This window comes from Bubalus bubalis, chromosome 3 (genome assembly GCF_019923935.1).
Source record: "Bubalus bubalis isolate 160015118507 breed Murrah chromosome 3, NDDB_SH_1, whole genome shotgun sequence".
NCBI classification, from domain to species: Eukaryota; Metazoa; Chordata; class Mammalia; order Artiodactyla; family Bovidae; genus Bubalus; species Bubalus bubalis.
Window position 1 is genome coordinate 36552868 of NC_059159.1, and position 23982 is coordinate 36576849.

Sequence of the window (23982 nt, forward strand, 5' to 3'; positions counted from 1 at the left end):
CCACCCAGCCCTCGCGTGGGGAGTTACCATAACAACCCCCCTAGTAATAGAGGGGGTTGGGTCCCACCCCCCTTCCCCCGCAAATAGAGAGGTGGGTGGTTTGATTGGCAGCTGGGCACACGAAAGAGGAGGGAAAAGGAAGGAAAGGCGTCAAAGGAGAGCTCAGAAGGAAATGGGGGAGAGAAAGGGCAAAAAACAGGGGAAGGGAAGGAAATGCGTGTGCGCACGCGCGCCAGCTGGTGGGCGCGCTCCGCGGCCGCCTCGGCCGCCGCCCACTTCTTTCACGCCAGGCTCGCGCGGTCCCTCAGTCCTCGCGCGCGCCTTTCGCTCTCTCTCCTGCGCCTGCGCGCAGGTGTCTGCGCCGAGGGGGAGGGGGAACCCGGCGCGCCCGCGTCACGTTCCCTCTTCCACCCTCCCGGTGCGCGGCCACTCCGCGCCTGCGCAGGAGAGGCGGGAGGCTCGGGTTGCAGGCTCTGGGGCGAGAGCTCCTGTCAGTCGGTGGGTCGGTCCTCCCGCCGGCCCTCCCCCTCCCCGTTCTACGGGGGAGGCGCGGTGGAGCCCGCCCCCAGGATCCCCCGATGGGGGAGAAGCGGCGACGGCGGCAGCGGAATAACCGAGCCGGAGCGTGAGCGGCCCCGGGGCCCCGTTCCCGGTGGAGGCCATGGGCGACCCAGCCCCCGCCCGCAGCCTGGACGACATCGACCTGTCCGCCCTGCGGGTGAGCGCGCCGCCCCCCGCCCCCAGCCTCTCCTGGTTCCCGTCCCCGCCGCTGGAGAGCGGGTGGCCGCACGCCTCGCGCGCTTCCCGGGCGCCGGGTCCCCCGCGGCGACCCCCGCCCCTCTCCCTGGCCCCCGCCCTCCGCTCCCCTTCGCTCTCCACGCGCTGCAGATTCTGGGAGCCAGCTCGGTCCCCGCCCTGGAGTGCCCCGCCCCCATTCCTCTCTCCTCCTCTACCTTTACTCAGCTTCCGGACCCCTTCCTCCCAGGTGTTTGCGGGTCACCTTCCAGTTCCCCTGAACCTGCAGTATCTTTACCGTGGTGCCCGTTCCTGGCCCTTGATCCCCTTTGGGGCCTCTTTTCCTCCCGTTGCTCCTCCCCCCGCCTCCTGTTTCCCGGCTCCTCGAATTTTGACTTTGCCACTGCCTCGCCAGCCTCCCCCTCATCACCCTCTCTCCTCCTCGCCCAGCCCTGAATTGCATCTCTTCGCCGGCCGGCACTTCAGCCTCCCCTCTCGGGCCGCACACCTCCTACCGCCGCCCTCACCCCGCTGCTCGGCTGCCGCCCGCCCCGGTGCCTTCGTTCGCGTTTCAGGTGCAGCAGTCCAGCACCAGGCATTTCCGGTCTCAGGGTCCCCCGCATATTACATTACCAACTCTGCAGCAGAGCAGTGGGGCTGGGAGGAAAGTCAAGTGCACCGGGGGAGGAGGGGACGCGTTTCTGGTCTTCAGAAACTCTGGCCTGGGCTGGGAAGAGGATGTTTACAGGTCTATACACACACAAACACATGCAGCATGTGGTCCTTCGGGTTTGGAAAAGCTTGAGTATTCATGGCTTTGCTGGAAGGCGGGGGAGGCGATGGAGATCTCTCCAGGGAGGGGCTCATTAGAAAAGAGATCAGAGGGGAACAACTGCAGCAGGAATTTCTTGGAAATACCTATTCGTTGTCTCTCCTGGGGCCCTTGCATGTCCTCATTTGGGAGCTTTCAGCAGCATTTACCTGTTTTTCTTCAGCAGGGAGCCCTGGCTTAAGGGGCCACTGAGTGATTTCAAGGTGAAGACTCCAGCCTGTCCCCCAGGGGGTGTTTTTGTCCTGTGTCCTTCAGGCTCTCTCAACGGGCCAGGGTGTTTGGGGAGAGCAGGGTTTCCCATCTCTGGGTTGGGTGCTCCGGAGGCCCCTATTGAAATGTCTTCTGGCTTTTGAGTTGGTCAGGGAATGTGGCCAGTAGCAGGAAAAGGCGGTCAGCCACACAGGTGCCCCGGATATGACTGGAGGGGAGAGGGGAATTGAAGAGAGCAGAGTCATGTCGTTAATTGGGTTTCTCTAGGTGACACAGTTTTTCTTGCCATTCAGGTCATAATTTGTTTGGTGCAACGTTGGGCTAGGACACCTGACTTGCTTCAGATAAGGTGATGAGTTGCTGAGGAGGGAGATGGAACATTGAATTTCTCTCTCTCTGTGTATGTGTGTTTAGGGGAAGAGGGTCTGAAGGCTTTAGGAAGGAGAGTCTTAATCGGTTTAAACTGTGACTCTCAAGTCAGGCCAGCTGGGGTATAAGATGGAAATCCAGGCTCCCCTTAGTGTACTATCTATAGCATGAGTCCCCACCTTCCCTTCCTACCTTGGTTGTTGATTAACTCTCGCTGCAGGTTCCTGTTGCTGAGGTGACTTAAATATAATAAAAACAGGTGGGTCCAAACCATGATCTTTGGCTTAAACCTTGTGGGGCTCTGCTTGGGCTTCTCTTTTCCTTTAGCCTCTTCTGCTAGTTTGGCCTGGATCCTCGGCCTGGGATTTCCAGCAGTTCTGCAGACACCCTATGACCTTGGATGTGGTATTTCCCTTCTTAACTTCTCTACTTTTGAAGCAGTGTTAGCCTCTTTCCTCAATCATCTCCTGCCCTGTTCTCCTCTCCTTCCCTCCAGAGAGGCCCTTGACCTGCTCCCAGTGCTTATGGTCTTTCCTGCCTCAGGCATTTTAAGAAAGCATCCCTCTTCCCCTACCACCCCCCCAGTACTCCAGGGCTTGAGGTGGGGGGGAGCACTTCTTTTGAAATAGGACTGCAGAAGGCCTGTTGGACTTTTCTCAGGGAAGGACCTGTCCCCTCTGCCCCACCTCAGAGAGCCCCTGTGTAACAGCTGGGCTCAGTCATCTCTTATTCTGTTCTTGTCTGTCGAGAAATGGCAACCTGGAGAATTAGCAGAAAAGTGTTTCTCTAAACTGGGGAGGGGGATTGGAGAGGAGCATATTCAGCATTTATTAGCCAGCCTCACAGAGTCCAAGTTGTTTTTATTCTCTTGTTTCAAGATAAGGCTTAGCTTTCAGGTGGTGATGAGAGTAATAGGCTGATATTAGGAAAGATTGAATGGCACTATCTCTTAGCCATGGGTGGGGAGGCAGGTAGACCTGCCACTTTGTGACCACAGGCACGCTTGACCTCTTTAAGGCTCTGTCTTCTGGCCCAGTAGTGTGGGGTTGTGTTCCTAAGTTCAGGTCCCCGCTTTCTCACTTATGAGTAACCATGGCCTTGCTCCCCCTTCTTCCCGGGTTGGCTGCAGATTCTGCCAAGAGCCTCACCTTCTCATTCTCCGTTTGCTCATCTGTATAGTGGTGATGGTACTGAACTCAGAGTTACTGAGGACTGGGTGAAATACTGCATATTAAGTACTTAGTCCAGTTCCTGGCACATCATGACCATATGATTGCCCTTATTGTTAATTGTTATCAGATGACAATCAGAGAAGGCTTCCGGCACAAGTGTATCTAAAATAGCACTCCCGCCCCTGCTTCATTTTTATATAAATTTTTATATAGCACCCCTCAGTCTGCTTTGTTTTATTTTGTAGTCTTTATCACCAGCTGACATGTACTTATCAACCCTGACTAAAATATAAGTTCAGTGAAAGCTAGGATTTTGACTCTTCTGTTCAGTTTTGCATCCCCAGGGCCTATAACAGTGTTTTGCACGTGGTGGGGGGTGCTCTCAACTGTTGAATAAAGGCATGTCCTAACAAGTGAAAGCTCTTAGCTCTAAGCTCTGCTAAAAGAAAGCATCATTCAATAAACATCATGCTGGTTAGGCTTTCTCTTGCCTTTTGTATACACACAATTAAGAATATATCTTTTCTGAGTTTTTTGGAATGAGACCTCGTCTGGTGGTAAACAGAGCTCTGGAAGCCTCCATCTGAGACTTGAAGTAAAGTTAGGATCTTCCAAGAGAAAAAAAATGGGCCTCTTATTTCAGACCCTTTCTGTGTCCAAGTTTGGTTATATTCCAGAAGAATCTTCTGACTGGGAACTCCTGGCTTCTCACAGAGCAGAAGTATCAGTGGAAGTGGATGGGACAAGGAGGGAGCAGGCCCTGGGCTGACCTCTTTCCTTTTGTGTTGCTCCTCGTGGTTGACCCGCTTCACAAACCGAGCAGCTTCTCTTTACTGTCTGGCCAGCTGGAAGTTTTAGACTGCAGTGTCCTTGGAACCGGGGGGCTGCGCTCAGTGTGTATGGAAATAACACCATGGCGCACAGGCAGGAGGGACTCGTTGCCGGGCAGTCGTGCTGACAGAGATGTTCTTGCTCTAACAGTCTTGTGGTGTTGTGGCTCTTCTCTGGAGAAGCCTCTTCCCCTTCCTTTTCTCTTCGCGAGGCTGTGGAACCAGCACCACTTGGAGGGCTGGCAGTTCTGGGCGTGTGTTTCTAGGCCGCTGAGCAACCGCTGCACTCTGATGTGCTGGCTGTCCAAATGTTGATGACAGATGCCTCAGGCCAGGGCTGGACAGGCTGATCTGCAGCAGAAGCAGGGGCTTTGAGTGGGGACTTTTTCCCTAGAGAACTGCAGGTGAGGGTGGGGCTCTTGGGGGAACTAGTGGCACTTGGAGTGAAGTGAAAAGCTGCTTTGGCCAGAGGCTGGAAGGAAGGTAGCAGAGAACTTTGCTAGAAGGAGATGTTCACCCATCTTCCAAGCTAGGAAGGAGACATCGCCACCTTTTGTGCCCCGGGTAGGACAGAGCCCTTGCCCTTTGTGATCCGCAGAGGGGAGGGTCTTTGGAGAAGCGAGGTTTTCACAGTTAAGAGAACAGTAAGAGGGTCAGCAAGAGAGCTGGCCTGCCTACCACCACCAGCTTCCAGCTTCTCCCAGGAGCTCAGTTAACAATAAAATTCTAATTTCATATCTGGCCTCCATTCCTTTCCACTCTGAACTGTGTGCCTAAAACGGAACAACAGCTTGGGTAGGTTGAGTGTCCTTGCCCGTCATCCTGGAGACAAGATAGCAGGAAGTGTACAGCCGCCCTTTACGAGCTTGTACTTTGGCCTTGGTTAATAAATAAGGAATGTGGTGACCTCTCAACCCAGGAACATAAAACAGTTCTGGGACTGCAGAGCATCTCCAGAAGCCGTTTGAGAGTCTGCCCGACTGATCTCTCTGTCTCCGAAGTTGTACCAGAGAGAGTTACCTGTAACATCCTTTTCTGCATCAGTCAGTCAGCAAGCATTGTTGGTCTCCTATATTGAGAATCGGGTTCTAGATACTACAGGAAGGATGTAATAATGTGATGATACCATTCTAAGCCATTTAATCAGAGCTCTGGGAGCTTCCACCTAAGCAATGCCTTTGCAGGCTGAGGCTCCCCCCAACCCCCTCACACATATCACCTACCCCCTGCAAATTTTAAACTGTTTCTGTCTTCCTCTATCTTAGAACCCTCAGGGTCAGGAAGTTTTTGTTAACTCTGATTGCTGTGACTCATACTCATTTTCTGTCTGTAGTGGTCAGTCTTCTTGAAATCTGATATCCAGTCTTTCCCCCTCCTCCAGCACTCACTTTACACCCACAACTCCCTCAGTTTTTTCTTCAGTAGGGCTGAAGAAATAGAACAGAAAGCGATCAAGTTAATAAGTCAAGTCTCAAAGCATTTCTCAAATGCCCAGAGAATATAGGAAGATACAAAAATATGACTTGGGAGAAGCCCACATTCATTCTTTTCTCTCTCTTATTCTCCCTGGCCTTTTCCTCCTAACTAGCCAGTTCTTGACTTCAGTCTGGGATTCTTCCATCTAACGGGACACTCCCCAAGAGGGTAATTGAAAAGATGCTTGAGGTTTTTTGTTCTTAATATGGGGAGGAGATGGTAGAGGGAGGAGAAAATAAAGGGATGGAATTATGGTGACCAGGAAGCCCCTGGAGATTTTGCCCAGTGACCAGACAGCCAAGGATGTACTTGCTAAAGGTAGGATTTCCTGTTCTCCTTGAGAAAAGAACTAGAACTAGGCACAGAAGATACAATGACACACAAGATAGACACGGTTTTCCTACGTTCTAGTAGTAGGGAGAGACATTCATAAAACAATCATATGTATATCTCTCTATGTATAATCACATATGCAGAAAATTGCAAGCCATGATAAGGACTGTAGCAGAAAACTTTAGCAAGCCGTGAGAGCACATAACAAGAATTGTTTTTACTTTTTACAAGACAGAAATATTTGGTTGGTTGATTGAGAGAGAAATCGCCTGTCAGAAAACCAAGCTGACAATGCCACAGAAAGTGGAGCTAGAGGTGAGCCAACGGGTAGAATGTGGTGATGACCCGAACTCGGAAACCCTGGAATGGGGCCATTCTTAGGGTGGGGCTTTAGGTCAACAGTTAACCAAGGGATAGGAGCTTGAGGATGGGGGGGAAAGTCCAGGCTTCATTTCCAAAAGGATTTCTTCTGAATCTTCCTATGAGAGAAGAAAAAAAGTTTGTCTCTTTCAAAGGGTAAGGGTATGTATGTGGAAAGAGCATGTGACTCTTATTTTTATTTAGTGGGGGGAAGGTCTCAGTACTGGGTGTGTGCGAGTTCACATGTCGCTCTGCAGAGGGTGACTGCGTGTGCTTGTTGTCTTAAGTGGGTGTATGAGGGAGCTGGTGTACCACTAGATGTTTTATATCGGGGTGCCCAACCTCCGGGATCTCCTGCCTCATGATCTAATATGGACCTGATGTAATAATAGTAGAAATAAAGCGCACAATAAATGTAATGCACTTGAATCATCCTGAAACCACCCCCCACTTACCAGTCCTTGGGAAAGTTGTCTGCCACAAAACCGGTCCCTCGTTCCAAAAAGGTTGGGGACTGCTGTTTTGTATCATATTTATGTATGTAAGGTACACAACATGTTTTGATAGACATAGGCATAGTGAAATGATAACTGCAGTCAAGCTAATTAACATTTTCATCTCCTTACGTGTGTGTGTGTGTGTGTGTGTGTGTGTGTGTGTGACTTGATGTCTTTGGCCCCAAGTAGTGGGTAGGGTTGGAAGGTAGGTAAATCTCACAGGAATAAGCACGAGCAGGCCCAGCCTTGGAGTTAGCGTCCATGGTCAGTGGGATTCTGCCTAAGGCTAGGTGGATACTGTATGTATAAACAGGTCTCTCTCAATTTACACTGTACCAGTCAAGGATGAGTGGGGTGTGTCGGGAAGTGTTACCAATTTTGCACAGAGAACCACAGTCTTGGGTTTCTTGGAGGAGCCAGACTCCAGGAGCGGCTGAAATGTCAGGAGGGTGGGGCGGGCTGCCAGAAGTGTGTGGTGGCCCAGCCTGTGGTGTGGAGAGAGGGATGCGTGGAGGTCATGGAGACTCTGCCTGCAGCAAGGGGAATGCTGCAGGTTGGTAAGGGAGCAGCCGAGAAGACCTTGGACTGAGGAGGAAAGTGTGTGTCCTCACAGTGGGAGAGTCTTTGCAGCCAAGGGTGACAGGTGAAGCTTCGGTAGTCACAGCCAGGAACTGCCCCTCTCAGAGCCTGTGACTAAGTCTGTGCCTGTGGTGGTGAATCTGCTCTGCCTTTCGGAGGAGAAGCGCCTCTTGAAAGCAGGCCCATGGCAGCGGGTCTTCTGAGGGAAAAGGGGAATCTTCTCCCACCCTCTTCCACCAAAACCATCCAGGATAGGATCTGAAGGGCCGGACTTGCCAAGTTGGTCCTAGACCACAGGCTTGGAGGAATTTTCTTTCAGCAGTGGTCTCTGCAGGGACACACTGAGGACCAGTAGGGCCGAGTGAGGAAGTTGCCACCTCCTTCCAGTCATCTCAGTGTCCACTGTCTCCACAAAACCTCCCCTGACCGTGCCAGCCCTCACTGGTCACCTTTTCACAGACCTTGTAATTTAGCATTTGAATATGTATCACCCCTACTAAAATCATATTTCATCGTCTTGTTTTCCCTTTCACTTCCTTAACTATAGGAACCATAATCCACACTTCTTGTTGAGCCTCACAGTGCATGCAGACTACACAGCAGGGTTCAGTACTTATTCCCTTGATAAGCCATCAGGAGCCAGGCATTCTTGTCACTTTCCCACCGGAGTGCCTCGTATGTGCTGGGCACCATGTGACAAAAAAGAGCATCGTTCCTGACTTAAGTGCTTCCCAACCCAGGGGGACACTGCCCTCCTGGGGGTGTTTGAAAATGTTGGGGAGGGAGGTTTCATTGCCAGTTTGTCTCAGAAGCACTAACAACCTTAAATATTAATATGTGGGGGTCAGGGCTGTGAAGCACCCGGCGATGACCGGAAAGCACACTGAAGAATTATTTTCCCAGCCACCTTGCTGATAGGGCCTCTTGTGAACCTCTTACGGATGTGGAAAAGGTCAGGGGAAGGACTGGACAAGTTTCTCCCGAGAAGTCAGAAGTCGATCCTAAGCTCCCTCCTTTCCTTCTTTCCGGGCGGAGAGAGGAATATAGGCTGTAAACTACTCGTGCGCATGGCACGAAGCTCTTCTCGCAGCTCGGATCTGTCTGCCAGCACACCTCTGGAGGTAAAATGGGCCAGCTCCAAAGCCAGACTGCAAGGAAGATGATTTTCATGTTCTTTCTTCACCGCCTACCCACTCTCTCTTTCAAGGCACATTTGTAAGAGAGTGGCTGAAAAGCATGTCATACTTGGTCTTCAGTTCTGAGCAGCTTCGGAAAGAGTCTTCAAGAAAAGATTCAGACAGACTTTGTCTTGTAATAACCTGTAATGGAAAATAATCTTAAAAAAAAAAATATATATATATATATATATATATAATTGAATCACTCTGCTGCTGTAAGCCAGAAATTGACATAATTTTGTAACTCGGCTCTACTTCTATTGAAACAGAACTGTTGGACATGGGGTGCCCTAAAATTCTGAGCAGCAGGGAGGCGAGAGGAGGAAGTAGGTGTGAGGTCCCAGTGTGAGAGCAGAGGCTGGTGCAGTGGTCTTTTCTCTCCAGTCTTTGCATCCTGAGGTTGGCCCCATGAAGCCAGAGGTGTGCTGAGGGAGTGTCGTTGCTCAGTCTGCAGGGGACTGACTAGAGGGAAGACCACTTGGCTAGTGTCTCCTTTGGAGAAGGACAGAGCTCTGGGGGTGAGTGAGTGGCTGGGAGCAGAGTGGCTGGTGGGAATGCATGAATGTCGCACGGCCACCATCACTTCTTGCTCTCCGTATCCGACTCGAGGGGGCAAGACTGATGGGCTCTTGGTCTAGTCTAGCTAAGGTTTGGAGAAGTTGGGGAAAGTCCCTCTCACCTTCACAGTGTCCTTCTTCACCATGGAAACTACCTTCAATCCCAGAGAGCAGGGTTGGGGAGGACAGACAACATGTGGTTCAGAAGTTGGCCAGTCCCTGTATCCCTTCAGACCTCTAGGAAGCCCTCTTTTTCTCTCTTTCTTCAGTTTGGAACAAAAACTGCTCTGATACAAGTCATTTATATTTTAATGTAGATTCATTTCAGAAGGGGTTCTGGAGTGGAATAGGGAAAATAATGAATACTTGCTATGCAGAGCATTCCCTCCTTGTATAATCTCATTATTCCTCACAGTAACCCTTTGAAGTGGGATATTTTCCTCATGTTTCAAGGTGAAGAGACCAAGGCTTACAGAACTTGGAAATTAAATAACGTGCCTGAGGACAGCCACTAAGCAGCAGGTTGCAGAGTCGGGCTCAGGTCGGACTCAACCCAGAACCTGAGCCCGCGCGCCCCTGCGCTGCTGGAGGCCTGCGCCCAGGCGGCAGGCATCTCTGGGGCGTGTTGAGGGAGGGCGCCTGCCGCTGACACTCTGGACTGTGTGCCTCGAGCAGTGTTGTCTTGCACTTGCTTTAATCATGGACATGTGGCCTGTGGGAAACAGGCTTTGTGGGCTCACTCGGGACAATACAACACTGTCCGTAAAACATCTGTGGTGAAGAATTGTATTAGGAAACTTTGAAACATGGCCTGTTTCATGGTTTGGAGGCAGCCTGTAAGAGCAGTGGTCACGGCCTCTAAGAGGTCACCGTTTATATCTGTCTTGGCAGTGGACAGGTTTTAATCACATGGGAGCATTTTTTGAGAAGAGAGGATGACTCTACTTATTTATTTAGTAAATGACTTAAAATTTTTTTTAATATTTAGTTGTTTGGCTGCAGCGGGTCTGAGTTGTGGCGCTCAGGATCTCCGTTGCGTCATGTGGGCTCTTTCGTTGCTTACGTGGAGTGTAGTTGTGGCACAGGGACTTAGTTGCTCCGCATATGGGATCTTAGCTCCCCGACCAGGCATCGAACGTGTGTCCCCTGCATTCGCAGGCAGATGGGTAACTACTGGACCATCAGGGAAGTAAAAACATAGCAAATGAGCTTAGCCTGAGCCATTGGAACTGCTGGTGGGTTGCTGTTGATGGGCACACGCTGAGAATACAAAGATCCAGGGGCCTGTGTCCAGAACTGGTGGAGATTTCTGGATGTCAGGCTGCCAGGCGGCATTCTCTGATGATGGGAGCGAAAAGGGTGTGCAAGAATTCAGATTTATTCTGGAGGAAAGAGCATTAATGATTCAGAAGAAGCCCTGTTCTTCAGAGGGAGGAGAAAAAGACTGGCTCATCCCTCCCACCTTAAAATTTTTTTTTTAATTGTAGTTATTAATAAATATACACAACATAAAATTGACCATCTTAGCCGTTTTTAAGTGCACAATTTGGTGACATCAAGTACATTCTTGTTGTTGTGCAACCGTCACTGCCGTCCCCTCCAGAACGTTTTCATCTTCCCCAACTGAAACGCTGTCCCCATGAAACACCCAACTCCCCACCCCCAGCCTCTGGCAACCACCCATCTGTGTCTCCTCCCTTTGTGTGTGCAGAGCTAAGCAGAGGGCTGACATGGCGGATACTTACTATTTGTCGAGTCAGGTGAGGCGACCTGTTTCAGAAGTCCGTGTGTGTCATCAGCCAGCCCGGGCCACTCCCCTTCCTCCTGGCTCCAGCGCAAGGCAGCAGGCCTCCGAGGGGGTTTTCAGTGAAATGGCCACATGGAATCACAAAAGATTCAGGAACGGAAAGAGAAGTTGAGGGTTTCTTTTCCGTGTTCAGCTCCTCTTGCCATCTCCCAGCTGGGCTTTGCTTTCTGGTTCTGTTGTACTTATATGCGTCATTTTGTTTACTCTTAGCCCTTACTTCTCATCCTGGGGGTGTGGTGGGTAGCTACAGAGGAAGGTGGGAAGGAGACCATGCAGGGGACGAAGCTAATAAAATGAAAAGCATATCTCTGTGTGTGAGGGGTTCCTGTGTTAACAGAGAGGGCTTCTCCCTGGAAGTAGAAGAAAGCCATCCTTAGATGAGTACATTGTACCCAGAGGAGGGTCTCTGTCTTTTCTGTGTTTCCCCTTTCCCAAGGGGTGGCCAGTGGTGTAACTCTGGCTGGCAGCTTATTTGACAGACATGTATTCATGTATCATGAGGAGCAGAAAGGTGACATCAAGTAGAAGGAGGTAGTTGTTTAAAATCAGGCAGTCTGAGCTCAGGAGCTTGTTTCCTGTGGAATGACAGGCCACAGCAAAGGCCTAGATTCTCACGGGGAGGAAGGAGTGGTCTGCTCTGAAAGCTGTCATGGGGAAATCGAGGGCAGCCTTTGAGGTCCCTTTGATGTCACCTTCCTGGGTCTCCAGGCCTGCAGAATATGGAGCCTGGTCAGGCTGTATTCCTCTGTGGTGTCCACACCCGTGGACAGACCCAAAGCATGACCTAGAATTAAGTTGGATTTCTTAGAATACAGGTCACCAATTCCATGGCCTGCCTAGCCTCCTCCCTTTGTTCACACCATTTACAGTTTTTTCATTGACCTTCGTGGGGAAGGAAGTATAAAGGAAGGAGAGGCAGGCTTGGCAATTAAGTCACCCAGGAAGAGAGGAGGGCAGGGGAGCCCTGTGTGGTGGAGAGGCCTTTCTTACAGGTCAAGATCCAGGCCACAGGGCCTCTAGTTGGAGCTTTGGGGGGCAGCTTAGGATCCCCTGTTCGGGGCTGTTTCCCTGGATCACCCACCCTGGTGTCAGGTCCCAGGGCCTGAGGACTCGGTCTTTACTGTTTCCTACGCACAACCTTACAGGAGGTTCCACGTGTTCACCACCACCTTCCAGGGTCTAGCCCCATGGCCCTCCTCACCACAGCCCCTCTCACTCCGATCTAAAGCCTGTTTCTTTCTTAGACTGAGTCAACTATAAATGGATTGATGGTTTTTCTTGGGCTGAGCCTGGTTCACTCACCCCTGGTGCTCATAGTGTGAATGGAGGAGCACGCCACTCCTCACTCATGGGAACACAGCCTTCCCTAGGTATTACCCTGGCGTCTGGCATTGTGCCTGCCTGGATATGGTTGTTATCACCACCACCGATAAAAGCACAGAGTGGCTTAAGTGTCCATGTTTAAAGCAGAGCCTCCATGGACCATGTGACATTTTTAAAGGTGCCAGCAGCGGGCCAGGGTCCCAGAGCTGGTTAGACATGAACTCAGAGGCTCCTGCTGCTCTGCTGCAGTGCCCAGGCCCCAGCAGAAACAGAGGGCTCCCGTGTGTTTGGTCAGTCTGGAGTTCAAGGTGCATTCTGTGCAGATGAGGTGTGTGTCGCAAGTCAGTGATTAACGTACCCACTGCTGCCCGCATCCCCCGCCCCATCCTTGAAACCTGCCCAGGTGGAGCAGGAGTGACGTCTGCAGAGAGCTCCCTGGCGGAGGCCTGCTGACAGAGGGCTGTCAGAGTTGAGGCAATGTGATATATGGAGCCGGCATGGAATCAGGAGCCCGGAGACCTGGCTCCTGTTTCAGTTCCTCTGGCTTACAGGATGAGCGTCATCTCTCTGGGACTTGGGTTTCCTCACTTAGGAAAACAAAGGGATAAGAATAGAGGCTCTTAATCAGAGGCATGCTCAGAGTCACCTGGGTAGCTTCTTTAACCCACGTTTTACCCAGACCCTGCCCCTCCTCGCCAGGTGATTCAGTCTTCCCAGGGCAGGGCCTTGGTATGTGTGTTTTCCCAGGTGAGCAGATTCCCTTTGAGAACCACTGGACCAGATAATCCTTAAGGCGCCCCCAGACCCAAGAGGCCTCTCCTCCCTTCTTTCTCTCTTCATTGCTAAAAATCTTTGAGCACCAAGTTGGGACGTGGGGCAGGGCATCCAGGAAGGATACCAAAGAAAGGGAAGGTTCAGAAAGATCTGAAGGACCATTTGAAGTAAGAACATCAGTATGGGTGCGCTCCTTGTTGTTCAGTTGCTCAGTAGCGTCCAACTCTTGGCAACCCCATGGACTGCAACATACCATGCTTCCCTGTCCTTGTCCATCTTCCAAAGTTTGCTCAAACCTGTGTCCGTTGAGTCGGTGATGCCATCCAACCATCCCGTCCTCTGTTGTTCCCTTCTCCTTCTTAGGCTCCCCTGAGTCTGTTAGAGCTGAGGGAAGAGGAGGCAGACCTGGTGAGGACTGACCTGGGAAGACAGGACATCTTTACTTGCTCTTTGGAGATAGGGAGGGACCTGGATATCAGGGCCTTTCCCATCTTCACAGGTGTTAGATAGGGATTTGAATCCAAACTCCAGTTCTGTCACCTACTGTGTGACCTCTGGCAAGGTCATAATTACCCCCATGCCTCATTTTTGCCATTTGTCAAAGACCCACCTAACAGGGCTGTTTCGAGGGTTAAACAGAAGTGTATAAGTACTTGGCCTGGTAACTGCTCGTTAGATAGGTGGTAGCTGCATGATTTCTCCTATGAAAGCCCCCAGAAAGGATGTCTCCTGGGGTTCTGTTAACATTCCTCTTCTTCACATTTTGTTTGGGGAAAGAGAAAACCACCCAGTGTCTTGAGTTCAATCTTAATGGCTGTCCGTGAGTGAGTCACTCAGCCCCTAGGTGTGGGTCTGGCTTTCCCTTCTCTACCGTAGAGCATTCTACCCTCTTCCAGTGGGAAAAAGAGCAACTTCAAAATCTAATGTCTCAACTTGAAACTCCTGTTTGTCCTGCCCCCTGAGTCAGGAATTCCAGCCCCACATGCCCTTGAGTGTAGAGGCTGCGGGCTCAGCTGGGGGTGGGGGTAGACCTGCACCTCACCCTCAGGGACATTCTGATGGGGATAAACCGCTTCATTCAGATGTGAGAGACAGGACTTTACACCAAAATGTGTAAAGTGCTTTATGAAAAGGCTACTTGGATCCTCGATGGCCTTGCCTGGAGACTTAAGGCTCTTTCTCCTTCAGGACCTTGGGCCTTCCCCACCTCTGACCTTCGCTGAGTTAACTGACTTGTCTTTTTGGTCTCAGACTAAATATCACTTCCCCATCAGCCCTTTACTGCCCCAACCCCTATCATAACCTTCCTTTAATCTTTCAAAAAGTATTGTGTGTACTTTTTAAAATTTTATGCGTTTATTAATTTGTATTATTTTTGACCACGCTGGGTCTTGTTGCTGCGCGTGCGCTTTTGTCTAGTTGTGGTGAGCGGGGACTGCTCTCTGGCTGTGGCGTGCGGGCTTCTCATTGTGGTGGCTTCTCTAGTTAGGGAGCACGGGCTCCAGGGCGCACAGGCTTCGGTAGTTGTGGTTTGAGGGTTTGAGAGCACAGGGTAAGTGATTGTGGTGCCTTGGTTTAGTTGCTCCACAGCATGTGGGATCTTCCCCTACCAGGAAACGAACCAGTGTCCCCTGCGTTGCAAGGCGGATTCTTAACTGCTGGACCACCAGGGAGGCCCTGTACTTTTTCTTACTGCCTATCACAGTTCAGTGTGTGTAGTTGTGTAATTGTGTCTTTAATGTTTGCTTCCTGTAAGCTCCACAAAGGAAGGGTCTGTTTCTGTTTCATTCATTGCCACGTTCTGTTCTCTGCCAGGCACTCGACGTTTGTTGAAGGACTGCACGACCTGGTCACAGGGCCCTAAAATTGGCAGAAATGTAGCCAGGAAAGCTTTCTCAGGATAAAAGAGGAGAGGTGGGCCTGGTGAATAGTTGGATGAGCATGTTTGCTCCATCTTGCTGGTCAGGAAATTCCTCCCTCTGTCTCACCTATGTACCCCTTGGGCTGTAATTTATTCTGAGTTGGTCCTTGGTGGGGCCAGAGAATTTCTGGTCTCCACCCTTCGGAGAGTAACCCTTTCTAAGTCTGATTCAGACAGTCCTTCCTTCCCCTCCCTGTGGGCCCCACCCTCCACCTGCTCTTCTCTCAACTGACTCAGCTTGGCGCCCTCTACCCTTCCTTCCAGAGTGTCTTCTCATAGTCCCCTGTCTGTCATAGCCTTCCTCCCTGTGTCCTCTCTGATGGCATCTGGCCGGGTCTTCCCCATCTGGAAGTAGAAGCCACACAGGGGTCAGACAAGACCTAGGCTTTCTTGGTCATGAACCCTCCCCAGCCTCTTGCCTGGTGTTCGTGGACACCTGACTCCCACAGGAGGCAGTTGGCAATGAAGTCTAATGAATGCCCTTGATGTCTGCCCCCCTCCTGCCTCCTTGCTTCTAAGCTCTGCCCTTTCTCTCCTGTTGTCTGCTTGCCAGGGACCACCCCCCCCCCCACCCCCGCTACCGCCCCCTGCGCCTTTCAGCCCTGCCTCCAAGGCTGTAGTCCTTTTTTTCCTCCCTTCTCTCTTGCCTGCCCTCCTCACAGTTCTACTTTTTTGTCTTGTCTATTTTCTCCCAAGCTGCCACTCTTCACTCTAAATCCCAGGAAAATCACCTTCTGACAGTTTTTCCTTGGCTCTATGGGAGGCAAGTCTCTTCATAATGACTCTGCAAATTTGTAGCACTTTGTAGGTATCAAAATGTTTGTACATCCATGAACCCTTGTGAGCTGGGGTTGGGTTGGTAAGGAAAAGAGGCTCTGCAAGCTTAAGTGATTTGCTGATTTGCCTTCATGATATGAAAGAATCAGAACCAGTGCCCAGGCCTTCTGATTCTCAGTGAAGTCTAAACCATTCCCTGTCATTCCGTCTTACTAGCCTCCTGGTTGCCTTGCTGCTTCAGCTAAGGAAACATGTCTCCGAGTCATCCGCTCCTACTTTGGAACCTTCCTTTAAGTTGTCTAAGATGCGACCTTCCTCTGCCCTTCACCTAACCCAGCCTCTGCCCCCTTCTTTTTCCTTTCCAGAAAGCTTGGCTCTCTTCTCCCTCAGGAACCTTCCCCGTTCTCTATTCTTTCCCTGTTGCTTCTTACAGCCTTTGGGTCCTTGTTAATGTTTCCCTTTGATTTTAGGCAGTGATATAGGAGTTCCTGCTATAGGAAAGTCCGCTTTCTAGTAATATATGTTTACCCAACATATAAATTATGGGGCACTGATTCACATAACAAAAGAGGATTCACTTTCAGTAGCTGCCCTTGTTCATTGCTTTTAAGTGACTGTGGATTATTTTGGAAAAAAATGGAGATTAAACCCAAAGCTAGTGTTAGAAACCAGAGCACTAGGGAAAGGGGATGTTTTATCTAGATAGCACCTACTTTCTTCTGTTTTTATATCCATTCAACAGAAGGGTGTTGAACGTGGCCTTGGGCTTCTCTGGTGGTTCAGTCAGTAAAGAACTTTTGCAATGCAGGAGACCTGGGTTTGACCCCTCAAGAAGGAAATGGCAACCCACAGCAGTATTCCTGCCTGAAAAATCCCATGGACAGAGGAGCATGGCGACCATGGGGTTGCAAAGAGTCAGACACAACTGAGTGACTGACACTTTGACTTCTTAAGACTTTGTCTTGCAGAGGACAAACAATTAAAGAATCAGTCACAAAAATGAAGTTGGGGCCACGAAAGGGGCCGTGCAGAGTGCCGTGGGAGCAGGACCACAGTCAGGGAAACTTCCTGGAGGAGATGGAGTCTGTGTTGAAGTCTGGAAGGATGTGCACAGGGCATCCAGGTCAAAGGGAGGGGAGAGATGGAGTTGGAAGAGTGGACAGCATGTGCCCAGAGGTGAAAAGGGGCGTGGCGTATTAAAAGAACCAAGAACTCCTTGCCTTGTCCTTCTCCCCCTACCACCCCCCCACCCCCGCCACAGGATGGGAATGGGTGGGGCTCCAGGTAAACCATCCTTTGGATCATTAGCTGTAAGGCAGTTAGATCTGAGCCTAAGGAAGAGCCTCTCTGGCCCACAGAAGGCCAATGGAATCCAGTGGACAGAGCTCTGGGGCATGTGTGCCATGGGAGGCCTCCTTGGATTTGCCATCAGAAGACGAACCAGGCTCCACTTTGAAAACACAACGTCTTGGAGCCTTGGTTTCCTTATCTGTGAAGTGGAGTAATAATTCCTGCCTGGCTTCCCTCCAGGTCAGAGGCACAAATGAGATAATGACTGTGGAAACACCTTGTAAATTGTGAAGAGCTGGGTGGTTGGATGATGGCAGCAGAGGCAGCAGCTGGGAGGTGATGAAGTTGATGCTGTTGGCCACAGACAGTCTCCGTGTTCATTATGGCAGAGACAAGATCAAACTCTGACAGCTTATAGCATTTTATTCGCAAAGGCTTTAAAAACTTGAGACTTGGGAAGTGAGTATTAGAGAAGTAAAGGGAAGACACCACCCTCAGCTGCCTGGAAGACTTTGCAAGACCTTCCAGCTCTGAGCAGGGGGATGGCTAGAATGACCTCCCTTCTGAGGCTGGGAGTTGTCACCCCAGGCCTGTAGTTCTCTGTTTTCCTTTAGCTGCTGGAGCCAGGCGGAACCTCAGAAGCAAGCTGTTTATCTTGTAGGTTTTTTGGTTTATTTTTACATTTCTGACTGTGACGGTATTTATTTTTTCCTTTTCCCTTTCCCCACTTCTCCAGCTCAGCATCAGAAAGAGACCATCTGTCCCTGGCCTCGCCTGCGGCCATTTTAGAACCAGCACCAGGCTGCTGCTCGAATTCTGGTCCCCTCTCCTCCTCCCCTCCCTCCCGCACTGCGTGTCTCTCCTTTGGCTCCCTGCACGGGTCAGCTGCCCACCTCCTGTGGGGCTCTCCATCCAGGAAAACCCTCGGGTCTGGATAAAGCCCCCAGCCGAGGGCGTCCGGGCAGCCAGGTCTGTGGGGAACCTGGGCGCTGAGGCATGGAGGGCACAGCTCCCAGCCTGGCGCAGGCAGGGCCCCTGTCCGCTCTGACTGGTTTCTGATCAGAATGGTATTTGTGTTCATGTGTGTGTGTCAGGTCTGGACTTGCTTCTGCCTCTTTGTGTATCTGTGTGTGTGTGTTCATGATCGCGTGTGTCCTTCTGGCATAGGGACCCAGAAAGAGTGACTTAAAAACTACCCTCTGCCCGCACATAAGCATCCTTCCTGGTTTCTCTCCTGCCCCTCCGCTCCAGGGCACACTCCGTTCCTCCTCCTCCTGTACTCCTTTTCCAAAAAAATGCTTCAAAGCTGCCGACAAGCAGAGGGTGAGTACTTCACGGTGTGGAACCAGAATAAAAGGATGCACTTCAGTTCCGCAGTGTGGGGTAGGCTTATCCACAGCAGAGAGGAGCGTCAGCTGCAGAGAGGAATGAAGACTAGGAAGGGAGTCTTCTGAAGGCCGTCTGGTTCATTACTGGACGTTGTGGATGACGGGGAGTTGTGGAGGGTTTTAACCTTCCTTTCGAGCTCTCTTCTCTCCTGTTTGTTGGCTCTGTGAGGAGGTGCCTTGACGGTTCCTCCCCCCCCCCAACCCCCCGCCGACTCCGGCCGACTTCCTTTCTCCCACGGGAGTGTCTGTCTGTCTCATGCTTTGGCCTTGGGCCCACTTTCCACACTGAGCCCTTGGTGTAGGAATGGGGGTAACACAACACACTCCCTGGGTCATTGGCGGGTGGGGGGCGGGATGAGACTGACTCAGGCCTCGGAGGGCCTCCTCCTGTTGACACAGGCAGGCGTCTGGACCTGCTGGGTCCTTGGGGCTGTGTCTGCTTTCTGTGCTTGGGGACGAAGGAAGAGGGAACCTGAGGAAACCTCCTGCCACTCCCCCACCCCCACCGCAGCCCACACATCCACTCCCATTCGCCTCCTCTTACACCCATCCTTTCCCCAAACACACACCCTCCTGTATCTCTTCTCATAGGCGAACATGCACATGTGTCCTTTGGTTGCTTACAGCTAACTGAAGGACATCTCTCCACCAGGACGGTGCCCCCTGCCCAAGCCCCTGCCAGCACCGACTGCCTGCATCCCTGTGGGCCTCAAACTGCCGGGGAAACCTGTCTGACCCCCACCCCGCCGCCTGGCCCCTTCCCGGTGGGGGCTCCGATAGCAGGGGCTTAGGGTTAGTGATCTGGTTGGTCGTGGTACGAGGGACAGGGTTTGAAGCTGCATTTGCACGGCAGTCAGTGGTTTAGTGCTTGGATGGTTGGCATGTAGGGGTGGCTTCAAGGCCTTGGTGAGCTGCTAGGAGACTGAAGGCCCCCTCCTCCAGGCTGTGCCTTGGTGCCAGCCCTGCCTGTGCCCCCCTCTTCCTTTTCCTGAGGGCCTGCTGGGTCACAGGAAGAGCTCAGGAAAACAGGCCTATTGTTTTCTTCAGGGAGAGAGGGTGGGAGGCCCTCCCAGCCCAGCCTAGTCTCAGCACCAGATAAACAGAGACTCCACAGGCCCTGGCAGCCCTGCTCTTCCAGGCAAGAGGGTGGTTTGGCCGCAGCCTCCATCACGCCAGCTTTTGTCGGTCCCCTCTGTGGACCGCAAGTTCCCATTCTCTTTCCTGAGTGGCCCTGCAGTTCTTTTCCTCATCCTCTATCGACATCACAGGTTCTCTGAGCCTCTGGTCCTCTGTGGAGTCCTGGTGTGCTTGGTGACAGGGGAGGTGGGGCTGAGGCCCACACTTGTCCTCCTGTCCCCCAGCCCGGGGGCAACCCCGCCTCCTGGCACTGCTTCCCCTTGGAGGGGTGGGTGGGATGGCACCTCGCCTAGGTTAGGGAGCCACACCAGTTGCAGCAGGAGGACCTGCCAGGGCATATCCCAGTGAATAATCACAGCGGGGCCTGAAGTGCAGGAGAGACCAGACCTTCCCTGGTGTCTTTCCCAAGGATTCTCAGCCCTCCCCAAACTTCAGAGTTCTGGTTCTTTCTACCATTCCAGCAGCCTCCTAGAATCTCCTGGAAAGGACAGACCCTTCCAGCTCTGAAAATTCTGTCCGATTCGTGGGTCAGCAAAAAAGTGGGGGTCAGATTTGCCACTCCCACCTGCTTCTCCGGCAGCTGCCTCACAAGCAGCATTATCCCTGAGACTTCAGTGTATGTAACTCTTCTCAGCATGTTAATTCTCCATTCTGGCGTCTTGATTTATAAGCTCCTCGAAGGTAGAGCCAAGGTTTAAGAAGGCAGTCTTTGGCAGGCAGTTTAAAAAGATGCTGCAAATATTGACGCTAACAGTTTGCATTTATTAAAGTACTTCGGAAACCCCTGTCCCCCTTGGGGATTTCATCTCCATGCAGAGCAGACACCACACACATGACTCCCCGCTTGGAGGTGGATGATCTTGAAGCAACAGCACAGGGAGGCACGTGGTCAGAGCAGCACCAAGGCCAGGGGTCAACCTGCCAGCTCTGGGCCACTTCAGGAAATGTTGACCCCAAACCTGAGGGGCTGGCCTGCTTTTACCTTTCTGTCACCTGCCCTTCATCCTGGATTCCCCTGTGACTCCAGACCTCTCCTATGGATTTCTGGGCACCTGCACGCCAACTGTGAGGGAGCAGTTGGGGCGCTCCTTCTCTCCTCCTGTGTCTTGCAGCCGAGCCTCACTTCTCCTTCATCCTTGAGCTTCAGTTCTTGCTGCCTGCCACCCCATCCCAGCTAGGCCTCAAACATGGATGCATAAGCTCTTCTGCATTTTCTCTTGGGAAATAGTCACCGCCTTCATTTTTCACCAAACGATTCCTTGGTTTTCAGAGAAGGAAGAGGAGAATGCCAATCAGTACTGGTCCCCAGGCCTCAGAGTAACTGCCTTGCTATTTGTGAGAGCTCTGTCACCATCTTCCCCTTATCCTTTCTCCAGATGTGAGCTGGGGGTGGGGGCGAGGTCAGTCCAGGGAGCCTCTTGAGGATCAGCAGAGCAAGGGAGAAAGCCCCCAAGACAGTTTGTGCCCAGTGCTCTCCTGACCAGTCCCAGCAGTGAGCAGAGCCCCCAGTGAAGGTGCAGGTAGGCACCTTGGGAAGGATCAGGGCCCTGTGCCCAGTCCTCATTTAGCTAACTTTTATCGAGCACACAGCCTGTGCCAAATGCCGAGGAGACTCTGAAGCACAAGGCAGTGCCTTCAGGAAGTCTTGGGCTACAGCTAGGCAGACTGACACACGGGAAATCATGAGAGGGGAACTGAAGACAGGAGTCTGAAGGGATGGCCCAACTCCTGCTGTCCCCCTGCCTACCCCAGGGGTCTCCTGTCTATCCATCCAGCTTGGTGCCTCTTCCCTCTCCCCAGCCCCTCCAGCTCTTATCATCCACTTCTTCCAGAAAGCTCTCCTTGACCAAACCCACCTCCTCCTTGCTCTGCTGGCATTTAAAGGTTAAATCAGCAAGCATCTGAGCACCTCACGGGTGCTTAGAAACATACCTGGTGCTGTGAGAAAAACAGGAATCAGCGCCAGCTGATGCCCGAATCGTGTGAGGGCAGTGTCCTGCGTGAGCGACATGTCACTACGTGAGCACACGTGTGGGTCGGGATGAAAGGTGGCATGTGGAACGCCATCCCTTGAATTGCACCTGGAGGCACATCTACCTGCAGTTACTGCAGATAACATCACTGCTGTCTCTTCATACCCAAACACATACAGTTATAAATCACAGATGACATCATGCGGCATGAAGTCCAGTGCCATGTGATGTCTCCCTGGCAGTTTTTGACCTGGATGAGGGGGTCTGTCAGGTGTCTCACAGCCCCACTCTTCAGTAACTAATCCGAACACTTTGCTGCCTTCCACAACCTCTCCACCAACTGAAGACCTGGCGGCTCAGATGGTAAAGAACCTGCCTACAATGCAGGAGAGCCAGGTTCAGTCCCTGGATCAGGAAGATCCCCTGGAGAAGGGAATGGCAACCCCCTCCAGTGTTCTTGTCTGGAGAATTCCATGGATAGAGGAATCTGGCGGGCTACAGTCCACGGGGTCTCAGAGGTGGACACGACTGAGAAACTGACTTGCACTTTCACTTTCAGGAAATGCTTAGTAACATAAACCCTTGTGAGTGAAAGTAGCCACAGACTTACTCCACATGCTCATGATTCAACAAAAGTGATTTTGTGTATGACACAGAGAGCTGCCCAGGTAATAAAACATTTGGGCGCCCATATCTGTGCAAGTCTGTAGAGCTCTCATACCAGGTGGCAACCGGGTACCACCTGAGTGTGGTTCCTGCCCTGAAAGAGCAACTCTTCTACTTCAGGAGATGAGACATAATCGTGCGAAAAGTTAAATAATGAGGTTATGGTCCGGTTTATTTAGTTACAAGGAACCTCTCAAGTGAGGCTGGATACAAGAAGTTGTAGCAGAGACTCTGGAGCCAGGCTATGTGCATTCAAATGCTGGCGCTGCCACTTCATTAGCCATTTGACTTTGGGCAAGTTATTTACCTTCACCAAGCCTCTGTTTCCTCATGTGTAAAGTGGGAATCACAGTAGTATCAGTGTCGTGGAGTTTTGTGGGATTAATTGGTAGTAGTGCTATCATGTTGATTTTGATTTACTTGAAGTTTCCGAATCTCACTGCAGTCTGAGCACATGAACAGCGTGCAGCACAGCCAGTTCCTTGGAGCTGGAACTGTAGGGTGATTCTGAGTCGTGGTAAAACCAGGCACAGCGAGCACCAGTTAGTCCCCTGTCCCCCCACTTCCCTCGCCCTCCACTCGGTTCTGTTCTCAGCCGGCCTCTCTGCTCACAACAACCTCTGCCACCCTGACTCTCCAGGTACCTTCCTGGTGTCTTCCCTCTGTGTTTTAGTTGGAATGGCCTAGAGGGAAATTTGCCCTCATTCATCTTTTCTCTTGGTTTGAGGCTGGCTACCCTTGGATCAGGAGCCCATCTTTTGGACTCATGAGCTACGATTGGGGTAAAAAAGGAACCACATGGTTGAAAACAGGGTCCCTTAGGCAACAGGAACTTTGATTAGGCCTGGAAGTTGAATTTTGAGGGCAGACCTGGGCTCCTCTGCTTCCTGGCTGTGTGTAACCCTGGGCATGTCATTTAATTGCTCTAATATTCCTTCCCTGTAAAATAAATATGCCAATAACATCTACCTTACAGTTTGCTATGAGATTATACTTCTCAAGCACTCAGCAGTACCAGGACCAAAGAAAACGCTGAGAACCTGCTAGCTGTTTAATTATTACAGGGATGTGGGGAGGGTAGGCAATGAGAGAGAGCTCTGAGACAGAAAATGTGGGAGATGTCTCATGAGGTGGTCAAGGTAAGAGGCACAGGGATGGGACAGATAAGAGCATCCTTGCTCAGAGAGTCCTGGGAAGGCTGTTAGACCCCATCTGTCATCCTTATTGTTGCCCTTGCCTGATTGCCCAAGTCTGGGGGATCACAAGAGAGCAACCACAGAACTGGAGAGTTGTTTGGTGTCTGCCTTCCCCATCAGAACACTGTTACAGCAGGGACTGCCCCATTTTACTCAACTTTCTTCCAGAGCCTAACACAACTCCTGGCACATGGTAAAGAAGTAATACATAGTCATCAGGTTGGCAGCTTTGTGGAATGTGGACCTGAGCATTTAAAATCATATGGTTATGGGGACTTCCCTGTCAGTCCAGCCATTAAGACTCCATGCTTCCAGTGCAGGGCATGCGGGTTCAATCTCTGGTCGGGGAACTAAGATCTTAATGCTGCATGGCACGGCCAAAAAAAAAATAAATAAAGACAGAACCAGAAAGTTTTCTCATTGAAAGGGAACCCAGAGAGGTTAAGTGACTTGCCCACAAACATACAGCCTGTTAGCAGCAGAGCCAAGAAAAGAAACCAGGTTGTCTAATTCTAAATTATATAAGTACTTATATTTTATCATTGTCTGTGTTTGTCTTAGGACTTTTTCACATGTGTTATTAGCACTTTGAGGGGTCCCTT

General features: G+C 51.3%; 1 protein-coding gene across 13 annotated transcripts in view; it reads left to right on the forward strand.

The window, feature by feature from the left end:
* Positions 1-318: 318 nt before the first annotated feature.
* Positions 319-23982, forward strand: part of MINK1 (misshapen like kinase 1) — a 47120-nt gene continuing 23456 nt past the window's right edge. For 4 of the 13 annotated variants that reach the window (XM_006060082.4, XM_006060086.4, XM_006060083.4 and 1 more), the window contains exon 1: positions 340-718. In XM_006060082.4, coding sequence (XP_006060144.2) covers positions 662-718 — 57 coding nt within the window. In that variant the 5' untranslated portion in view covers positions 340-661. Of the gene's footprint in view, positions 719-23982 lie in introns of all 13 variants that reach the window. The other 9 variants (XM_025280743.3, XM_025280744.3, XM_025280746.3 and 6 more) reach the window with 7 other exon arrangements.